This window comes from Lethenteron reissneri, chromosome 52 (assembly GCF_015708825.2).
Source record: "Lethenteron reissneri isolate LAM-NWPU_2019-01 chromosome 52, ASM1570882v1, whole genome shotgun sequence".
Taxonomy (NCBI): Eukaryota; Metazoa; Chordata; class Hyperoartia; order Petromyzontiformes; family Petromyzontidae; genus Lethenteron; species Lethenteron reissneri.
Window position 1 is genome coordinate 3,070,764 of NC_083830.1, and position 22,654 is coordinate 3,093,417.

General features: G+C 50.0%; 1 protein-coding gene across 3 annotated transcripts; it reads left to right on the top strand.

Moving 5' to 3' along the window:
* The first annotated feature begins 3,141 nt into the window (after window positions 1–3,141).
* Window positions 3,142–16,038, top strand: LOC133355945 (uncharacterized). Of its 3 annotated transcripts, none has more exons than XM_061573390.1 (7): window positions 3,142–6,195; window positions 6,857–7,003; window positions 7,652–7,734; window positions 8,633–8,797; window positions 10,464–10,493; window positions 12,113–12,389; window positions 12,761–16,038. In XM_061573390.1, exons 1-7 carry the CDS (start codon window positions 5,883–5,885, stop codon window positions 13,153–13,155), a joined length of 1,410 nt encoding a protein of 469 aa, XP_061429374.1. In that variant the 5' UTR covers window positions 3,142–5,882; the 3' UTR covers window positions 13,156–16,038. The 3 variants fall into 3 exon arrangements, with proteins under 3 accessions (XP_061429374.1, XP_061429375.1, XP_061429376.1); XM_061573391.1 differs by having other exon boundaries at window positions 8,636–8,797; XM_061573392.1 differs by lacking the exon at window positions 10,464–10,493 and having other exon boundaries at window positions 3,143–6,195.
* Window positions 16,039–22,654: the final 6,616 nt, after the last annotated feature.

Sequence of the window (22,654 nt, forward strand, 5' to 3'; positions counted from 1 at the left end):
CTGTAATACTTTTCGATTTAAAGCTTTCGTGACTGCAGGGATTCATCTTTTTGGTTCTTTCGGTAAAGTCACGTAGAAGGGAAATAATAAAATAATACAAATAAAACATAATAAAATAATATAGTATTTTTTTATGTTTTATTTTTATTATTGTAAGATAATTTATTATGTTTAATTTTTATTATTTTATTATTTCCCTTCTACGTTACTTTACCGAAAGAAACAAGAAGATACTGTAATACATTACAATTCTACAGCTGTACACCTCGCACAGCAAGCAAACAATCACAGCGCTAAGACTCCACAAAGGACTGAACTAAGAGTCCAGAAAGACGTGCTATCAGGCGGACCATACGATAAGTCCTCTCTTCACGCGGTTCTTCCACGAGGGACTACTTTGCACAACAACGTGGAACGCGCACCGTTGTGACGCGGTTTCTGAGCGGTCGACGACGAACTACTTTCTTGAGCTGAGTGGCTGAGCGGAGTGATACAGTAATGCGGCGCCGTACCCGAGGTTATTAGTCGCGACGTCTTCTTGTGCTGTTGTGTGGTGCGTCTGGAAAACCGGAAAACCAATAGGGCTGATTTAAATGGCCAATTCTAGATTTGAAGCTTTCGTGACTGCAAGTATTCATATTCTTAGGTTTTTTCGGTAAAGTCACATAGGTAAAAAAATCTAAATTAATAAAAGTAAAATAAAAATCATGACGTTTCGGAGGCAACACAAGCTTCCGTCTTCAGGTGGAACCGTCACAGCACGCTTGCTGCAATCAAGTAAATGAGAGATTCCAAGGGATACTACCCCGTATATATACTGGTTTATGGGAGGGGGATGGGCCAGGAAGCTTGTGTTGCCTCCGAAACGTCGTGATTTTTATTTTATTTTGATTAATTTTGATTTTTTACCTACGCGACTTTACCGAAAAACTTAAATGGTCAATGTAGCAATGTAGTCTGACCGTGATTTTAAACTTGAGTCAGACGCAAACCAAGGGTTTGGTACCTGTGAAGTATGGGAATTGACGGCAGGAACTTCTTGACGGGAACACACTTTTTATTAAATTTTTACGTGTCAAAATACGTGTGGTCTCCTTTCTTCCGACTTCACACTCCACTAATCTCGTGTAAACTCTAGGCCTCTGGCTACACACGATACCCTTCACTCGTGTAGACCCTATGCCTCTGGCTACACAATACACTCGACTCGTGTAGACCCTATGTCCCTGGCTACACACAATGCATTCGGCTCGTGTAGACCTTATGCCTATGGCTACACACACTACACTCGCCTCTGGGTTACACAGAGTCCCGGTCCCGTTAGGACAGCGGGACTAGGTACCGCAGGGCCCTAGGTCTTCATCCCCGTCTTCATTCTTCGCTGGTTACACACTGCCCTCACGCCTGTGTGCATCCCCTTTTATAGCCCCTGCTCACGAGAGACGGAGCTGATGCGTACGTCGACGTGAGCATCGCTCCTTAGTGAACCAATCACGACGCACTCTCTCTACGATCCGTTTTCCCCAGCGCGTGTTAACGCTACTCCGCCAATCACACCGCGCTGCCACCCAGTCACTCCCTCTCAGCGCGTCACCGGCCCACAGCCAATCATTACCCCGTAACCCACGACCCCGCGCTGACCCCTGATCCTCCACCGTCAGCGCGCGTCACCACATACACAGCCAATCATTACTCGCTGGCATACGATCCCTCATCCCAGCGCGTATCACCTCTACACCTGCAAGGGTTGCCTCAATTGCCCCGTGGGTCTTGCGGGCTTTGTTGGGGCGTGTGAAAATTGCCCCTGCTACGGGACCGTCCATAAATGACGTCACGCACCTCGGGGGGGGGGGGGTGGGGTCAGACATTTGTGACGATGTGTGACGAGGGGAGGGGGGTTTGAGAAATGTGACGTCACATCAAAATGCGCAACTTTAAATAAATATAGACAACACGTTCTACTTAATTAAATAGACTTTTTAATAAATATTTTCTCCTATAACAGAGTGCAGCGCCACATTAAATACGCACTACAATGACAATAGTTTAAAGTGATTTGAAGCATGTTTTATTTTGGGGGGGCAGAGCTTTGTGACGTCATATTTCAGGGGGGGTCTGACTTTTTGTGACGCCGTGTGACGAAGGGGGGGGGGTCAAAAATCGTCCAAAATCGCTTGACGTCATTTATGGACGGCCCCTAATTACTTTGGGCAGTTTGTGGAGAAACTGAGGAAAGTGTGGAAAATTTGATGTCAGGTACATCATGTACATGGACCGTACATGTGCACATCCTTACGTATCGATGGATGAGTGTTATGGCTCCAAGCGCTGATATTTGAATACAAAACTATAGTGAATAATTTGTAATGTTGAATTTCTAATTGTCCACGTTGTGTAAAAACATTTACCAGAATTTCATTGCAAGTGTGAATGGCCCAGACGCTGTCTGATATTTTAATACAAAACTATAGTGATGAATGATTAGTAATAATGGTACATTTCTAATTGTCCACGTTGTGTAAATACATATTAATATATTATTTGTTCTTTCGGTAAAGTCACGTAGATATAATTTAAAAAAAATAACATTTAATTATAAATAAAATAAATAATAAAAGCAAAAAAACAACGAAGTTTCGATCGCGACACAAGCGGTGTTCATCATTTACCATTAATCGATTGTAAATACATTTACCATCGATTTCCACTGCATGTGATTACAAAAAAGTGCATCGCTTCCGGGTTCCCCCTCCTCACCCTCCCCCCTTCTATTCGCCCGCCCCCTCCCCGCGCTTGCGAATGGCACCGCCCACAACGTCGACAGATCCAGCTGCTGTTTCAAGCAAACCCCGGTGTGGAGCCCACCCCCCTTTACGGATCCGGACTCTCACAACAGACCTCGCGTACGTAGTAGCAATCCGCTCCGTGCTCCACCGAAATCCGCTCCGGGATTTTAGTTTTTGGATTACACCCCCCCCCCCCCAGAGCGCGAGGGGAGCTTGCAATTCATCGACGCGCGTGACGTTACCCACCACCACCACCTCTTCGTCGCCGCCGTCGTCAAAGTGGAGCCATTTGTTGCGCGAACGTCGTGCGAACGTCGCGGGAACGTTATTTTTGTGAGGGGGGAAACCCCCCTCCCGCCGCCGCCCCCTCCCCTCCCCTCCCCCCCACAAATCGCGACGTTTTGCGCGATCGGTGTCTTTCCTCACATTTGTAACAAGATTCATACAGCACAAGTACATCGGTACAGGTTACAATCTTGGCGGCGAATTCCGTTGTGTTGATGTACAAACACAACGTGCGGCACGGTCCTGTCCCTTGCGATTGTTAAGCCTGTGGTGGTGGTATAACTACCGTCTGCAAAACGTGTGCTTGTGCACGTTGTCGTGTTAATTCAAAATGTGTAACGTTTTGTGTATGTGCCGGTACTGATGTGCTAGTTGTCCATGATTGGTACTAGCGGTTTCAAGATCTTCCTCTGCGGAGGAGGAGGAGGAGGTTCGTGAAGGACGCTGCCGTGCAGTTGGGCGAGGCCAAGAGGAGGCGACGCTCACAACAACGAGCGGAGCGCCGGGCGGCTAAAATCGCATAAAGTTGGCGCAGTAACAGCACGTGGCAGCTGCTGGGGCTGTCCAGTGACCTCCTGCCAGCGGTCCTTCGACAACTTCACGTGGCCTCAAAGTGCACCTGGCCTGGCACAGCCGCTGCGGTGACGTCACGGCCACTGAGCGGTCATTGTTGTTGGTGGGTAGCTGGGGACGTACGCCTTTTGGCGTCATCTGGTCCAACACCAATGGAGACTAGGCTCTAAGAAAAGCTGTCTCGGGTGTGGACCAATCAACTTCAAGGACAGTGCATATCATCATCAGAGTTGTTTCTTTTTGTTTGCATTTTGACTACTTGTGTTGCGGTTATTGCAAACATGATGCCTTGTATGTACCATTTGAAAGGGTAAAAACCTATTACTATAGCTGAGGCTGGTTTGTCGATACATCTGACTCCATAGAAGTCGACGCAAATGGGGCTGCTGCTGCTGTTGTAATGCGACCACGTGTGTGCGTCTCGTCCGGCTAGCCGTGTCAGTGCAACTCGATTTCGGCGACCGGAGAAATTTCAATCCACGGGCGGTCACCCGTGTGGTAAGTCCGCTGATGGATTAAGGGCCTCCTCCTTAAGCCCACGTGTGGGGTGATTTGACCATATTTCACCGGGAGTTAAGCCGGGTCTTTTTTTGCTAGCGCGACATCCCCATCCTCGGCTTCCGAACGCTTCGCTAATAAGGCGATTGGAGTCGTGGGCTATATTTAAGTGCCGTCTTTCAAACTCGCCTCTTCAATCTGGCCTTTAACCCCGCCTAAGTTATGGCCCGTTTACCCAGCTGCTTCTGTTTTGTTTCATGGACAGTGGCGTGTTGGGGTCTACGAATGAAATCAGCCTTATAAACGTGAATAATAATATAATTATTGTTGTTTAGTATTGACCACACGGATACAGGCCGGATTTTGCTAAAGCTAAAGATGTGGCAACATAGAAGTAGAGCACAGCGATGGATGTCGTGGACACTGCCCTCTGTTGCCCACCTGGCAGCGATGTCTCGGCTGTAAAACCTCACACTTTCTAGCCAGATATATTGCTGTGCGGCGGTTATTATACATTTTAGAAGTCCACAGCTCAATGCCAGTTTAATCTACTCAGGCTGGTTTTTGTTGTTGCCATTATGAGCCAAGGGCTGACAATGTGTGGGCCCTGTAGGTGTGCAAGGAATTTAGATTGATTTTTTGACCTAACAGGAGGTCGAGACGGCTTTTATGAGCAATTTTCTAGCGAGGCTGAGTGCTCCTAAACGCTGAATTTAGTATAGATAATACGTTTATCAGAAGAAAGCCCTGAAATATTTACTACACTGAATTAGGAAAAAGGGTAATTTGGTCCACTAAACACCCTAACATTTAAATTCAGTGGCCTTTAACAAGATGGTAGCCCATTGAGGTCTCCTTGTGTTTGAAGTAATTTAACCAGGAGAGGGCACATCGAGATTAATTATCTTGTAAGCGATATACTTTATTTAACCAAGTACAACGGATATTTCTCACTTGCGAGGAAAACTCTATTGATAGTCTATTTTCACGTGGACGATTAACCATAATTTCCAATTTTACTTGTAATCATTTATCACGTAGCATTTGTGCCTTTAAAAAAAATACCAAGTCTTTACCTAAGCAACGGAAATGAGGTCTTTGATGTCAAATGTCAGTTCCTCCACAAACTGCCCAAAGCATGAGCAAAGCCGATTTTCACACGGGCCAACAAAAGCCGCAAGAACCACGGGGAAATTGAGGCAGCAGTAGAACTGACAAAGGCAGGTCTTGCAGGTGCCAATCTTGGCTGTGTCTGACACAAGTTTGAAGCTTTGCTAATGGTAAAAAAAAAGTCTTTAAAATCACCGCGAGACTGCATTGACATCCACCGCACGGAAACAAACGCCGTCAAGCCATCGGTCACCCTAAACCAGAACAACAAAACTAAAACTGAATGAACTGTAAATGAAATAAATAAAAACTCCAAGTGATTCGACACAAATCGAATGGAAGCTGGTCACCACCACCATCATCGTCACCATCCATGGGCAGATAGTCCATAGGTGTCCACTGCATATTTTGTCATTTGTTGCCACTTTCCTCTCGTGCCAATATACTCAGGTAGTGGGACAACCTCCTGGCACTAATCTCTTATGTCGTCGTCAAGCTGTTCCCTGTGAGGTCTTCCTCTCTTCCCGGTTGGTTCCGTTTTTCTGAACAACAACAACAACACGTAGAAGCTGGTGAGAATGAAGCATTGAAACTGGAAGGAAAAAATACGAAACGGGAAAAGTCCAACAAATGAAAGCCGAATCAAACGCCTGGGACAGAAACTGTAACCGGATCACGATGGCATCGTCGCAGCAGCAGCAGCAGCCGTGCGGGCGCTACGTGTACTGGTCGGACATGGAGACGCTGGCGCTGCTCTCCATCATCGAGGGCATGGGCGTCGTGTCCCAGCTGGACGCCAAGCGCCAGCGCAACGCGCACATCTTCGAGGCGGCGCGCGTACAGATGGCGCGCCGCGGCTTCTTCCGCCCCATCCAGCAGATCCGCTACCGCTGGAAGACGCTCAAGAGCCTCTACCACAAGCAGAAGGCTGCCGCGGCGGCCGGTGAGTGTCAGCGGCGTGGCGGTGGCGTGCTCGTGAGTGACGGTGGTGGCGTGCTGGTGAGTGGCCGTGCTGTGCCGGTGAGTGGCGGTGGTGTGGCGTGCTGGTCAGTGGCAGTGGTATGCTGGTGAGTGGTGTGGCAGTGGCGTGCTGGTGAGTGGCAGTGGTATGCTGGTGAGTGGTGTGGCAGTGGCGTGCCGGTGAGTGGCAGTGGCGGTGGCGTGCTGGTGAGTGGCGGTGGCATGCCGGTGAGTGGCAGTGGCGGTGCTGTGGCAGTGCTGTGCCGGTGAGTGGCGGTGGTGGTGGCGTGCTGGTGAGTGGCAGTGGCGGTGGCGTGCTGGTGATTGGCGGTAGCGTGGTGGTGTTGGCTCCCTCCCCCCCCCCACCGGTGCGCTCTGTGAAGACCGGAGGTGGGATTCTGTTTAAATTCCAGCTGTTTGCAAAGTTGTTGATGGCTTAATAGAAAAAAAAATGGCATCTACGTACTTTAATCGATAAGGTTGACACGTGCGCGGTGAGAATGCACGTGGCGCTTGCTATAACGTGGGTTAGTGGGGGGGAGGGCAGGTGTGACCGTACCCACGCTTTGCCCCACCCGCTGTCGGCAGGGTTGGCATGCATGCCGCTGCCGCCACCGCATGACGTTTACCGCCCGACGTTGCAGGAGTCAAGATGACATTCCGGTTTATGAAGGGCATGCAGCGACTGCTGGAGCCCGGCACGGTCACAGGGCCCTCTTCTCCTGCTCTGCCTCTGCCACCGCTGGAGGGGCCTCCGCCCACCGAGCCGTCACACGGCTCGTCCGCAACCGGTGAGGCCGGGAGAGGCGGCCTTTGAAAGCCGCTGGGTAAAAGAGCAGTCACAATATAGAGAAGCAGGCAATGCCTCCCACCACCACCCTTCCCATGTCTGTCTCTTTCGAGTATTCCAATGTAGGACCACGGAGCTTCGGAAATTTTTTGACGTCAGCTCTGGCTGCTTGTGGTTTTTCGCTGCCCCGCGTGAAAACTGATAGTTGCAAATTGTATTTTTTTTCATGCAATTGCCATAAATTAAGCTAGAAAAATGTAAGTAAAAAATTATTGTTTTCATGAAATAAAAATTGTACTCATCCTGTCAGCCACAAAGAAATTGTGATAAACAGTTACAAAGTAATACAGAACTGATATCGCGATAATCGTCACGTCGGCAAAATTAACTTCGCATCGTAAAGTGAACATTTTTGGAACCCAGGTAAAATCGCGGTAACGGATTAACGGCCTACAATCAAATCCGTTGTCAAATCTCTTAAGCTAAGCGTGCCGAGGGGCCTGTATAGTGGGGAGGCACAGCCCACGCCACGCGGGCCCTATGGAGGGTTTGCGAAGCGGCATGTTTGACCTCGCAAGACGTATGCTCGTCCGCCTGTAACTGCGTCCGCACCCCCTAGCTTGCGGCTCATCAGTTGTCATTTTGGCAGCTTCGCCATTGGCAGGAGGCGGAAGTGAAGAAGCGGGAGCGGTGGCGCTGCAACGGCACCTGCACGAAGACAAACGCCCGCAGGTGACGGCACATCCACACAGACACCACCTGGAGCCACGGTCACAACAGCCAGCGACCAGCAGCGGTTATTTTCTCTTGTACACGAGATAGCCGGACGCTCGGTCTAATTCCAAGCGTGCATCTCTCCACGTCTCTTTATGCACTGGCTCGTATGTAGGTAGGTATGTTGTATGTATGTTGTATGTATGTTGAACATCTTTCACACCATACGTAGCCAATAGCTCCTCTAGGCATTTGTTCCATTTTCTTTGTCAATGTCCGTGCTTCTTCTTCGCATGGGGAGGTTTTCTTACTGGACAATACTGTCAGGAAACCTCCAGCTGTCTCTCTTACTGCTGCTGCTGCTGCTGCTCCTTTGCCCAGGGAACTCTGCTCAATGACTGATGAACAAAACAAAAACGCTCCCATCTGTTGGGGTTGCCCAGTTTGGATCTCGCCACGGCGGTGAGATGTTAACTACCTCGCCTGGTATACAGGGGGCCGTGAGTTCGATCCCAACCCTGATGTTTGTATATTTGGAGTTTGCATGTCTGTTGAACTTCTTCCGCACTGTACGTAATCGGAGGTGCATTTCTATCTCCCCGTGGTCGTGTGCATATGTTTCCGGGTCCTCTGGTTTTTCCCTCCACATTTAGAATCAACATGCGTTTAGAGTATTAGGATGCTATACATTTCCACGTGATAAGCCACTTCGTTGAGCTATCATTTGTGGCCAAGTTGCTTCTGACAAAGAGCTATATAGCTCAGTGGGCCTTACCTGGTAAAATAAAAACTAGTTTTAATTTAGTTTAGACTCGAAGCGCCATGCGGTCGTGGGTTGTGGGTCACGCTCTGCCGAGATGAAGATCTCCTCTCTGCCGGGCCCCGAGTGATTTCTTGACGCGTGCCGTGCCCCCAGCAGCCACAGCTACTGAAGGAGGAGGAGGTTTGTCCAGCGGTGAAGGTGGAGCTGCTGGTGATGGAGGAGGACGTGGAAGTGGGCATAGAGGCCAGACAACAGCAGCACCAGCAGCAACAAGAGGAACATTCGGGAGCGCCTGTCTGTGAGGAGTACGCACCCGGGGTAAGTGAAGATAATTGAAATGTGCTTCCGTGACGCGAGTAGGTTGTCACGGTTGTGCTGCATCGCTCTCCGAAGTGTGTTCACGTTGTACCGGCGAGCGTCTTCAGTAGACTCCCGGCACATGGAGCAAAACGTCGGACATCGTGCCAAAACAACACGCGGCGCAGCCGGAAGACACGTCTGGGAGAGTTTGGATTTTGACGAGATTTTGACGTCCATATTGGCTTGACCCAACAACTTGAATCGTTCCACAAGTTTTTTTTGCGTAAAATCATTGGGTGGGCTGGCTTACGCCCATCCATCAACTCGCCACACATGCTTTATTTTTGCTCGTCTCGTACGCAATTCTAATATCAATAGCTGTGCTCTTGGCATAACGTTGGAATTATCGCGGGGCAGCGCGTCATACTGCGCGCGTTAAGAGACTGGCCTGCGGCCAGACCTATATCGCAGAGTCCTTCGAATTACTTTTTCTATTTTCTGCACTCAGGAGGGTGCTGCCACAGACAAACGTTCATCGCATACTCTTCGGTTCTTTCGGTAAAGTCACGTAGATAGAAAATTAATAGATCACGACGTTTCGATCGCAACACAAGCAACCGTCATCCGGTGAGGCAAACACAGCAGGAGAACTGCTGACGCAAGAGGTAATCTAAGATGATTATTTTTCTTAATTCTCCAAGGTATAATTTAGCTGAATTTAGTGATTTTTTTTTCCTTTTTCAAAATTTTCCCCCTTTTCCCAAATTTTCCACCTCTTCTACCCCGAAACTTTTCTTATCGTGCTATCAGCATCGTGTCACATGGAAAGGAATCTATTGGCCCATGTGTTAGACAAAATCCCGTGGGGGCAGAGGCTCACACAGAGACCCATAGTTTGTTGTCCTTCCCTCGCACCTCTGATTAGCATGGTTGGCTACGTACGGCGCGAAAGAAGTTCAACATACACACATTTGGACTTTACTTGGTGAAAAAAAATGTTTAATTTGTGTTTATGTTTTAAAGTGATTTGTTTACTGTAATAGGTTTTTACCCTTTTATCTGGCACCAAAACTGACACCTTTATACAAGGGATCATGTTTGCAATAACCACAACACAAGAAGTCAAAATGCAAACAAAATGAGAACTCTGTTAATGATATGCACTGTCCTTGAAATTGATTGGTCCACACCCGAGACAGCTTTTCTTAGAGCCTAGTCTCACATGGTGTTGGACCAGATGACGCCAAAAGGCGTACAACTCAAAAACAGCTCACTATCAGAGTATTGAGAGCTCGGGGTAAGCATTTACATTGAGACCTCCTTTGCCAGTAGCAAAATATAGTAATAGGTTTTAACCATTTTATCTGGCACCAAAACTGACACCTTTATACAAGGGATCATGTTTGGACCAATCAATTTCAAGGACAGTGCATATCATTATCAGAGTTGTCTCTGTTTGTTTGCATTTTGACTGCTTGTGTTGTGGTTATTGCAAACATGATCCCTTGTATAAAGGTGTCAGTTTTGGTGCCGGATAAAAGGGTTAAAACCTATTACTATATTTTGCTACTGGCAAAGGAGGTCTCATAATGATTTGTTTACCTTTCCTATACTTTGCGCTCATATCGTGTTTTTGTTTGTTGCAACGTTCTGAACCCATCCCTACTGGACGTCTGTGAAAAAGAGCTTCATAAGCTCATCGGATTCCCACAGTGTAAGTGAACATTGTCACGGAACTCCCCAAGAAATCCTTCAAGCTGCGTTTGCATTCTTTCCACAGTAGGGGGCACACTTCACTCAGGCACCCTGTTCATACCTCAACAATTGTCAACATTGGACTTCGGCCAAGATGAGTGAAGAAGGAACGGAATTTTTCGATTTAAAGCTTTCGTGACTGCAGGGATTCATCTTCTTGGTTCTTTCGGTAAAGTCACGTAGAAGGGAAATAATAAAATAATAAAAATTAAACAATAAAATAATTCTCACGACGTTTCGGCCACAATGCAAGCAGCCGTCCTCAGGTGGAGAACAGGACTCTGTCTCCTCGACAGACCTGTTCTCCACCTGAGGACGGCTGCTTTGCATTGTGGCCGAAACGTCGTGAGAATTATTTTATTATGTTTTATTTTTATTATTTCCATTCTACGTGACTTTCCCGAAAGAACCAAGAAGAAAAAAGGAACGGAATGTTTCACAATCGGCTGTTTTTGCACGGTCATCAACGACTGGCCTGCGACCTTTAAACCCGTGGCACTGGAGGGGGGCCCCCGCTTCAACCGTGGGTGGTTGCGCCGATCCCAGTTCGGCTCCTCTGCTGGTGCCAGCTCACAGCTCTGACCTCCGAGCCACCGGGGACGTAGTCTTGAGACGCGGTTGCGTTTTAGCCGCGCTGTATCAATCCGGAACGGTTTTGTATTTGCAGCCAATTGGAGACCCATCAACCCGCTACGCTGGAAAAAAACGGTTAAATGAGGGTGCTGCGGTGGTGAGATGTTAACCGTCTCGCCCGGTATACGGGAGGTCGTGGGTTAAATCCCGACCCTGACGCCTGTATGTTTGGAGTTTGTGGGTCTCTCTCTCCCCGTGGTCATGTGGATTTTACTCTGGGTCGTCTGGTTTGCCCCTCCACATTTAGAAGCAAGAGTATTTAACTGCCGTAGATTTCCGCATGATGATAAGCCACTTCGTCGAGCTATCATTTGTGGCCAGGTCGCTTCTGAAAAGCTGCTATTATAGCTCAGTGGGCCCTACCTGGTAAAATAAAAAGAAATAGTTTAGTGTTAGTTTAATCACGGGCCGCCAAATCATCGTATCGACCCGGAGTTGTGATGTCAGCGGTGCCCACTTGGCTTCTTGCACGTACGTGGCCATTACGAGCCTCTTGAGCCAAGAGCGCGACCACCGCTGTGATTTAACGTCTTTGTTTGTTCCCCATTAGGCCAGTCGGCCGTCACACTTTGTCGCAGGGCTGTTGGGAGCTGCTACGCGTCGGTGGCGGATCTGGAAACATCCCAAGGGGAGGGGTGGGGGCGAGGGTGGACGGGTGGGCAGGGGGAGGCGATCCTGAAATTACAAGCCTTTTAAATCGGATCCCAACGTTAATAAAACCACGTGCAATGTCTATTCTCTGATAAGAAAATACTTTCTGGGTCTCGGGGCTATCCACCCCATCGCCCCCTCCCCCCCTCTCCTTATTCCCACCACCGCTGTGCATGTGGGCTAATGCCAGGGCTAGTGGTAATGATGATCTACTACTACGTGGCATGCTGTCACACACGTGTATCGAAGGGCTAACGACCCACTCCCCCTCTGCGGCGCACCTCTTGACGGCAGCTGAAGGAGGAGGCCGCGACTCAGCAGGCAGAGTTCGCAGTGTCCGTCAAGGTGGAGCTGGCAGAGGAGGAGGTCGAAGCCAGGGGTGGAGCCCATGCATCCGCCTGGGATGACTTCTATTCCACCACCACGTCGTCGTCGTCACAGCAGCAGCGACGACACCACAGAAGCGGGCGGCTGCTGCGGAGAGAAGGCACGCGGGTCAGGGGTCGTGACCCTGCCGCGACCCCCCCACCACCCCCGTGGGAGGACGGACTGCATGGGGGTAACGGCAAACGTACGGACTTGTGAACGAGCGCGCGCGCGTTGTGTGTTTCCTTCTGTGCGGGGTGCGGTGGCGCAGCGGTTAGTGCACTGATCTATGAATCCGTCGACCTGAGTTCGATTCCGGCTCACGGCCAACACCGGTGACGATTATCTGAACCGGCCCTGGGCCTCCCCTAGGTCGACTCGGCCTCAAATGAGTAACCTAGTGCTGTGTTTAAACATCGCCACTGGGGAGACAAAGGCGCGGTGTTGGCCACCCACCCCCTCGTGTTCCATACCGGCCTCCATAGGTGCTCGCGAACAGCACTTGCCCCAACAGTCTGTTAAGGCTATACGGGGGAATCTTTGTTTCTGCGCTTGTGCGTACTCGTGCGTGCGCAGGCGTGCGAGCGCGCAGTGGCCGCGCGTCCCCGTCCCTGCAGCAGGAGCTGGTGCTGCTGATGCGCGAGCAGGTGGCGCTGATGCGCCAGCAGCTGCTGCTCATGCGGAGGCTCGAGCGCAGGGATGAACGGCGGCGCTCGTGGCGGACGCGGCGCGGCCTCCCCCCCCGCGCCGGGTCCCTCTGTTCCACGCCGGGCCTCCCGCCCGGCCGATCGCGAGGGCCCCCGGGCCCCCGCGGTCGACACGGCCCTCCGGATCCCAGGACGCCTCTCGCCGTGGAGACATCGAGGGCGGACGCGGGCGGACGAGGAGTTCGCCCTGCGATGGAGGCAGACCGCGCCGCCAGAGGTCCTGACGAACAGACGGCTGCCGCTACGGGCAAGCTGAGCGTCTGAGACGGAATAAAAAACTCCTTGAGGAATCGACTAAAAAAAAAGAACACTAAATTTTTTTTATTTTACCAGGTAAGGCCCACTGACTCGTATAGCTCTTTTTCAGAAGTGACCTCGCTGTCACAAATGATAGCGCAACCAAGTGGCTTATCGTGTGGACATTTACAGCAGCCAAATACTCTGAACTCGTGTTGATTCTGAATGCGGAGGAAAAAAGCGGAGGACCTGGAGAAGAATCCACGCAACCACAGGGAGAAATATGCAAGCTCCGAATGTAGGCGTCAAGGTCGGAATCGAACCCACAGCCTCCTGTATACCAGGCGAGGGATTTAACATCTTGCAGATTCGTGCAGCGTCTTTGTAGAATCAGAATCTTTATTCCTGGAGAAATCCGATGAGCTATGAAGCTCTTTTTTCACAGATGTCCAGTAGGGGCAGGTCAGAACGTGACAACAACAAACGGTGCAAAAACACGATAGGAGTTCAACGTATGGGAAAGGTAAGCAAATCACCAATAAATAAATACATAAAATAGATAAAGTATATAAGTACAAATTGCATAAGTGCACCAACTCCCAAGCTTTGGCAAGGCAGCAAAACAACAGCAAGGAACAATTCCAGACCACAGCAAGCTAACAAACGCAGTCCCTCAATATCCAACAGTATCCAACACGAGATTGTCTTGAAGCGATGAACTGCTGGCAGTGCGGAAGCCGACGGGGGGTATCTGTTGAGGCAAGACTCGTCTTCGTATCTGCGACGTCGATTTACCACCGATTTGTGTTTCCCAAGTTTTGGACAATACGCGAATCACCGTGGCCAATTGTCTTCAATAGTAGCGAGTCGGTGATAGCAACACAATTTGACACTTTAGTTGAAATCGTGCAGAGGTACCGAACTGTTTCCGCATAGAACGTGAACACATGCAAAAAACACACGAACAGTAAAATAAAATATGAATTACCCTAGTCTCTCCACAGTGCTGACATTTACGCCTTGCACCAGGAGAATGTATGATTGTTGAACTTCTTTCGCACCGTACATAGCCAAGCGTGCTAATCGGAGGTGCGGAGAAGCTCACGACCAGTGCTGTTTTCACGATTGATGTTAGCCATGGCCAGGAATCGAACTTGGACATCGACGTCTGTAGTGCAGATCGCTGACCATCATTACAGCACTACTCCTCACTGCACCACAAGGAACACGTGAATGTATAAATTAATTGGACTGCACGTGTGTGGGTGTCGGCTTCGACAGAAATGAGCAAATATTGATAAACGTGGTCTTCATTGAAAGGTCAGAGGGCAACGGAATTGGCTGGGTGACCCTTGACCTTGAGAAATGAAAATGTGTACTGCTGCAAGGACTGACCCACCAACTGAGATTGCTACGAAACACTCCGCATCGCTTTTATTTTTTCCCTAGCTGTAGATTTTTCGGTACAGCCGCGGTGCAAAAAGAGAACGTAATCGTGAACTGAACCCCACCATCACCACCACCGCCACCCGCCCGACAATTTGACAATCGGACGCCGTAGATCGAAAGTAACGGAGGTGTTGGTCAACCAATCTGTTACGTTTATTTCACTAATTGTTTATTAGAGAGCATCGTCGCTGAGTTTTGCCGTGGTAGGATGGACTTTTAGCACTATCCAAGTGCACTCGAACGTATGTACATTGAAATTCTTTTGCATCGTACGTAGCCAACCGTGCTAATCGGAGGTGCGAGAGAAGGACCACAAACTAAACACAAAAAGCAGTTGTATGGGAATGAGTTTTAAATCTAGATTTAAAAGTGCACAACTCCAGTGGTTTCTTAATATCGGAATAGCATTTCAGATGGCCGCAGAAACACATCTGAAATCATGCGATGCAGTGACCGTCTTTTGTTCGATGGCAAGCCACAAGCCGCTGTGAGGATGCCCGGAGTTTGTGCGATGGGTAATGCTCTTTGACGAGATGTAACAGGTTCGGAGATTGAGTTCTTTCAAACATAAACTCACAGCCCTTTGTCAGTTCATTACAGTATGAAAGCCACCCCATGCCATGTCGCCACATTGGTCATGAGGGTTTTGAGCATACTTCACCACGCTGGTCAGTGCAGGACATGCAGGACCATTTCAGATATCATGCGCCATCGATGTTAACCGTGAACGGGAATAGAGAGCACCCCCTCCAGATTATATAGGGTATCTTGGCCTACTCTTGCACGCTGGCCGGACGCCTTAGGGGAGGGTGGGAGTGCTCACACTTTACTCCACCACACGCGACAACGGCCATTTATACTGCTTGGTAGACATCGATGGAGGGGGATTTTAAAATAAAAAGACACGTGTTCGTTGTTTAAACTGCCGCACTGGGAGATGGAATCGAGCCGGCGACAACTGGATTGCAAGTCCGTTGTGCCACCTAGGGATAACTGCAATTTTTCATTATACGATTTTAATACAATGTTACATTTGACGATCTCATGATTTGTCGTAATATCAATTTTACCTATATTAGAAGAAAAAGTTTTGCTGGCTGGCGTGGACGGATGGGTCGCGTCCAACGGATGTGCAGGCCTCCGAGTCGTTCAAGAAGATAGCTTGAAAGTCGGTAAACTGCAGTTCACTCGGCATGAACCTGTTATGGGAATTTCCAATGGTTCTTCAGAATCTACAGTTCACCCTCAACGCACGTTGCTGTCAGATGACGTAGCATCATCAATGTGTGGTCAGTTACGCCGGAGAACGTTTTTAAAAAGCGCTAATTTAACGGGTGACGGTATTTTGTTTGAAATAGCTAAAAACTTTTATTAAGATTGTGTACAAAATACAATAATTGCCGCAGTTTTGCAATTTCATATCTCGTCAGGGAAACGAAACGTTTTTAAGGAACTGAATTAAACGCGATGAACGATTTCCTACCGGCGTGACTACGATGACGACGACGCTGTCGGAAACGGGACGACGCGGCCCCCTCCGATCGCGGGCCTTGCTCTCGTCGCGGCTCGTGTGGCTCCGGCAAAAAAAACAAAACTCACCTCCCCCCCCCCCCCAAAAAAAAAATTTTGTCCCGCACCAACACCAGACCCTCTCCTTACCCGCAGCAACAGCCCGGTGCGGAAAAACGCCTCCCATTACCGCAGATTGATAGATACAATTTGACGGAGCCGCGTAACTAATTGCGGTGCGAATTCTGCCCAAAACCAACATCAATCCAGCGAGATGGGGGGGGAGTGGGAGGGAGTCAGGAAGGGGGGGGGGAGCACCCCCACCCCGCCCTTACTCCCCCTCGCCTACCCCCCCCCCATCTCTCACCACCTCCGCTCCCGCACGTGAACGCGGCGCGCTCGGGCAATAAATCACGCTTGACGCGCCGCGCCGCCTTCATTTTTCAATCGGCTTTGACGCAGTGGAGGGAAGTCGGGGGGGGGGGGGTGGGTGGGGGGGCTTGGGGGAGATGGGGGTGGTGGTGGTTCGTGAGCCCGCCAGCCGGGCAATTACACCCCGAGTTAACTTCACGTGCAGCGTCCCAGCAGCAGCAGCAGCAACTGCTGCTGCTGCAAGAGGCTTAGGAAGGAGCATTGGGATGGAGAAGCAGAGGGAGCATGAGAAGCCAACCGTGCTCATCGCAGCTCCGATTATCGGTGGTTGGCTACGTGCGGTGCGAAAGAAGTTCGCATGAACCACCGCAATACGTTGGGAGCGCCGGTGACGCACTGCACGAGAAGCGTCAACAGAAGCGGAACGAGGAGCAGAACCATAATCGGCAAACGCAGCAGTAGCGGCATCAGCAGCAGCTGTGCACTGGCCGTGTGGAAAGTGGTTTGTGGTTGGTGCAATGCACTGGCCAAAAAAACTGACTGACTCCGAGCATAGAATCCTGTGTAAGGTGAACATAACCCGTGGTAAATTGGCGTCTAAACTATTGCGGAGGGATTTCGATTTAAAGCTTTCGTGACTGCAGGGATTCATCTTGGTTCTTTCGGTAAAGTCACGTAGAAGGGAAATAATAAAAATAAAACAATACAATACAATTCTCACGACGCAAGCAGCCGTCCTCAGGTGAAGAACAGGTCTGTCGGAAAGACAGCGTCTGAATGAGACGCTGTCTTTCACCTGAGGACGGCTGCTTGAGTTGTGGCCGAAACGTGAGAATTGTATTTTATTATGTTGAATTTTTATTATTTCCCTTCTGCGTGACTTTACCGAAAGAACCAATAAGATATTACGGGGGGCTTTTTGTGCTCAAGCGAGAGATAGAGCAGCACTTAATCTCGAGGCAGAAATGGCAATGCAGGAGGGAAACCATCCGTATGGTGACGACCACTGTTGACTTATACCCAACAGAGTGGTACTTATATCACCGATCCTGGAGGGGTGATTGATTTAATAAACGCGCTAGGCGAGGAATTGAACTATAACGTACAAAAATATAAATTGTAACGGAGCCATTCTCACGTGCAATAGTTGCACGCGGCTCAACATTCTGATGCTTATAATTGAGAGCACACCCGAGATTATATTATGTCTAGTGTACTTCTTTCGCACCGTACGTAGCCAACCCATGCTAATGGGATTATGGAGTGCTGGAGTCGGCTCGTGTGCAGGCGCGAGGTGGAATGTTGTGTCACGGGACCGTGATGATGTCCCTCGTGGAGGACTTCATCCAGCAGTGGATAAGTCATGGCTGTTGATGGCGACTAATTTCTTTATTTCTGTAACCAGCAAATCTTCGCTTGAGTCTCAAGGTTTCTTTTTTTCAGGAGGGTCTTGCTAGCTTTGCTTATGAAGGATAAGCATTCAAATACAAAGATCTCCCGTGTTGCCTTCGACTGTTAGGGCAAGTGCTGTCAGAGAGCACCTATGAAGGCCGGCACGGCACACTAGGTGGTGGAGTTGCCAGCATCACGCCCGAGCGTCTTTGTCTCCCCACTGGTGATGTTTTTTTACACAGCACAAGGTACTCATTTGAGACTGAGTCGACCTAGGGGAGGTCCAGGACCGGTTTATAATAGTCGTCACTGGGTTTCGCCGTGAGCAGGAATAAAACTCTAAGTCACCAGGTTTAGAACGCAGCGTGCTAACCGCTGCACCACCGCTCCCCAACACACATACAACACATTTCATCCCCATCTTGGTATGAACCACCGACCCCAACCCGCACCTCCAAATAGACTGGTTTACACGTCTGCATCGTTACCGCAGAGACAAAGGTGGCCGGGCGCGAGTTAAGTGTGTTTTTTGTTTTACTTGTACCAGCCACTCCACGTGCTCCGCGTGTGTTCGCACCCACCGGCCCTTAATCGGGGCTCGCGAGCAGCAGTTGCCCGCAAGAGTCAGCCGGGCTAAACGGCGGGGAAGGAGGCAGGAGGCAGGAGGAGGAAGGAGGCCGCCAGGGATGGAGGGAGTCGGACGGACCTCTGCGATGCGCGCGTGTGATTTGTGTGTGTCCGTCCGGGAAGGGTTAGGGATGGGGGGCTGGGGTGGGAGTGGGGGTGAGTGGGGGCAATGGGCTGGGGTGGGGGGGATGGAGGTGTGAGGTCAACCGTCAACTCGCCTCGTTGACCCCCAAAGCGAGCCCCCCCCCCCATCCTCATTAGCTGTGGTCCCCCTCCACTCAGAAAACGGACGCGTTTCTCGGCGACAAATTGGCCGCTTCGCCTTGGATGGAGAGCAGGGGGCATCGTGAGGTCATGTCGCCACTTTGGTACGGGGGAGCAGGCGGCTTGAATTAAGAAGACTTATATCGGCACGCGCACACACACACAAATACAAAGACCCCCCCCCCTCCCCGTATATAGCCTCAACAGACTGTTAGGGCAAGTGCTGTTAGCGAGCACCTATGAAGGCCGGCACACGAAGACGGGGTAGGTAGGCCAGCACCACGCCCGGCCGCCTTGTTTAAACACACGGCGCCAGGTACTCATTTGATGCTGAGTCGACCTAGGGGAGGCCCACGACCGGTTCGGATAATCGTCACTGAGCGGGAATTGAACTCCTGTCGCCACGGTTCCGTAGCGCAGCGCGCTAACCGCTGCGCCACCGCTCCAAACGCATGCGCGCGCACAATCACGCGCTCTCGAACGCGCGCGGGCGAACGCGTTTAAAAGTACCCCAAGCTGCCGCTGCTTGTTAGCAGGATTTATCCTCGGCTTCAGACAGCCGGGCAGATCTCCCTGCCACCTACAGACGCCGTCATCCCACGCGCCCCCCCACCCCCCACGACTTTATTTATGTGACGAGCGACTGCTGCGTGAACGAGCGGGAGACGGCCACGCGGCACGATGAAGACGCCGCGTTCGAACTGGGAGGTGACCGCGCGCGCATTCAACGGTGCAGCGTCTTGTTGGCCATGTCACAGATACAACTTAAACAAAACTATATATTTTTATTTTATCCGGTAAAGGTCCCACTGAGATATGTAGCTTATTTTTCTAAAAGCGCCCTGGCAATCGCAACGAAATGGCTCATCGCGTGGAAATGTATTCACAGCCCAAATACTCCGAACGCGTATTTGATTCTACATGTAAGAGGGGGAAAAACCGGGGAAGAAAAATCCACGCGACCACGGGGAGAGAGAGAGAGATTGACACGCAAACTTCAAATATACAGCAGCAGGCGTCAAGGGTCGGGATGGAACCCACGACCTCCTGTATACCAGGCGAGGTAGTTAACATTTCGCCACCGCGGCGCCCTGCCGCAAGTGGCGTCCGTTTAGTTGTTGGGTTAATGTCAGAGGGCTGCGTGTCCTCTCGCGCGCTGCGTCAAGAGACACATGGCCACGTCGGAGACACGGCAAAGGAGTGCTGAGGGCTGGGTCTCTGTCTCTCTCCCTCGAGCTGAATGTTCGGGGGTGGTGTCAAAGGTACATCGTGGCTGTGTAAGAATCACTGCCATCACTACCGCCGCCCTGGGTTCAAGCTCTGGGAGTGGTTCGTCTGTTTCTCTGTCAGAGAGTTCATAATGGCCTTGTCGGAGACACTCAGCTCACGCCGCTGAGATGCTGGATTCAAGCTTTAGGGTTGGGTGTCTCTCACTCCGTCAAGGGGTTCATAATTACCGTGTCAGAGACAGCGAGCCGCCACTTGCTAGGTTCTGGGTTAAAGTGCTGGAGTCTTCCTCTCTCTCAGGGAGACTCATAATGGCCGTGTCGCATCATTCAGCCGGAGCCAATGGCAGTTCTGATCCAGCAGTGGAAATTCCAAATCGTTGTGGCAGAGGGCCTCGTAGCCGTAGGGAATACATTTTTGGCTTCCTTATACCAAACCCACGACCTCCTGTTGTATTACCAGGCGGGGTAATTAAAATTTCTGGGGGATTGGGACAGAGAATGTCGCTCCGAGGCCGGTGGTCAAGAGATAACACTGGTCAACAACAAAAACAAACATTTTTTTCTGGCCTGGACTTTTACAGCTGTTCTAGACTAATTTCAGGGTGCTGATTCCAAATCTGATCTCAGATTTGCTCTATCACATCTCATTTGTATGCTATCGGCATACCCCATTTTCATTGATTTTACCCGAAATTAACTCTGTCACTTATGATTGCAAGTTGTTGCGAGTCAGTGACTGCTTTAGTGTTAAAATATGGTGCTGTATTTTTAGAATGGTGTGTTTATAATATCATTTTATGTAGATATCCACATTTATTTAATATTTTTCTTCCGCAGTTTTTATTGAAAATGCAATATTTGATATCTCAAAAACCTGATGTGATAGACAAAAACTGATTCCAGATTTGGAATCAGCACCGCAAAATTACCTTAAAACCGTTGGATTACCTTATGCCAGAAAAAGTGTGTTGACCAGTGTAATCAAAGGACGCAAGGAGCGGTGAGATCGGCTCGCGTGCGGAAGCGAGAAGACGGATCGTGGCATCGGAAGAGCGCGAGGCGATGGTTACAGCTGGGGGAGGCTTTCATCCAGCAGTGGATAGATGATGGCTGTATGTATATTGAACTTCTTTCGCATCGAACGTAGCCAAGCGTGCTAATCGGAGGTCTCGGGGGTGGTAAGGACGACAATCACCGCCTTCACTGGCTGTCATCAGGACGGCCGATGGAGGCGGTGATAATGACATGTGCGGTGAGTTTATTAATAATTGACGATTTTTGTTCCTCTGCCTGTCGTGTCACCGGTGTGGCATCTGTAACTTGGATTCGAACCCAGGCTCTCTGAGCGGTCGCGGCTCGGTGGCGCTATAACGAAGACAAAGATGTCCCGTGTAGCCTGAACACACTTGGGGCAAGTGCTGTTAACGAGCACCTATGAAGGCCGGAACGGCGCACGAGGGGGTGGCCATCACCACGCCCGGCCGCCTTTCTCTACCCAGTGATGATGTTTACACACCACACCAGGTACTAATTTGAGGCTGAGTCGACCTAGGGGAGGCCGGTTTGGATAATCGCCGCTGATGTTGGTGGCCGTGTAGCGTTAACCCCTACACCACGACCGCCAAGCTATCCCGTCACCTCTGTCCCTCAATGCATGATAACCGTTTCCAAGATAATGAAACGGACCGACGGTAATTTTAGCGCTCCTCGTCGTGAGAGCGATGATGAGCAAGGCTTGTCCGTGTACGGCAGCGTGTAAGTGCTGCATCTGTGCCGACGCATCAGAATATTTGGCTGATATCGGACAAATAAAAAGTAACATCCCCTCCCCCCTCCGCCTTCTCCTCCTCCCACTCCACCTGCACCACCCCCCCCTCATTGTGACGTAATACAGGTGTGATTAATTCACCTCTCAGTCCGCGCCAGCTGTTATTGTAAATATGTGTGCGTAGCGTGCCCCTACGTGCTAGCGGGTTTGTTGTTGTTGTTGCTGCAGCCGGCTAAATGTATTGCCCGCTAACCTCATTGATATTCGTAGGGAGAGTGCAAATGTTCATGTTAATTTGGAAGCCGTATGCCGCTTTTTTTTTTTTGCTAAATGACCACCCCTTGCTGACGATAACAAATTCTAATGATAGTCAATTCTCGGTTTAATCCACAACACGAAACGCGTCGACGAATCTCGCTGCGCCTTTTTCACGAGAAGGTGATGCGCAAGGGGGGGGGATGTGTGGACGGAGAGTCTTTTAACTCGTTGTAATTCATAGCATGGTTCCATTTATTTGAACTATATATACTAGCGGTTAAAATTTCTTACATGCCGAGTTCGTGCCCTGACTGAAAATTGATCTCACTAGGATGGATACCACTTTGGGGAAAAATCAAGAGGATTTGTTATTTATAGAGTGACTGAAATACTGGACATCTGTGAAAAAGAGCTTTATAGTTCACCGGATTCTTGCAGTCTAAATACAGATTCTGAATCTATAAGTCTCTGTGCGAGTCTATGGGTCTATGTGTGAGTCTATGGGTCTCTGTGCGAGTCTGTGGATCTCTGTGCGAGTGTATGGGTCTCTGTGCGAGTCTATGGCTTTATGTGTGAGTCTATGGGTCTCTGTGCGAGTGTATGGGTCTCTGTGCGAGTGTATGGGTCTCTGTGCGAGTCTATGGCTTTATGTGTGAGT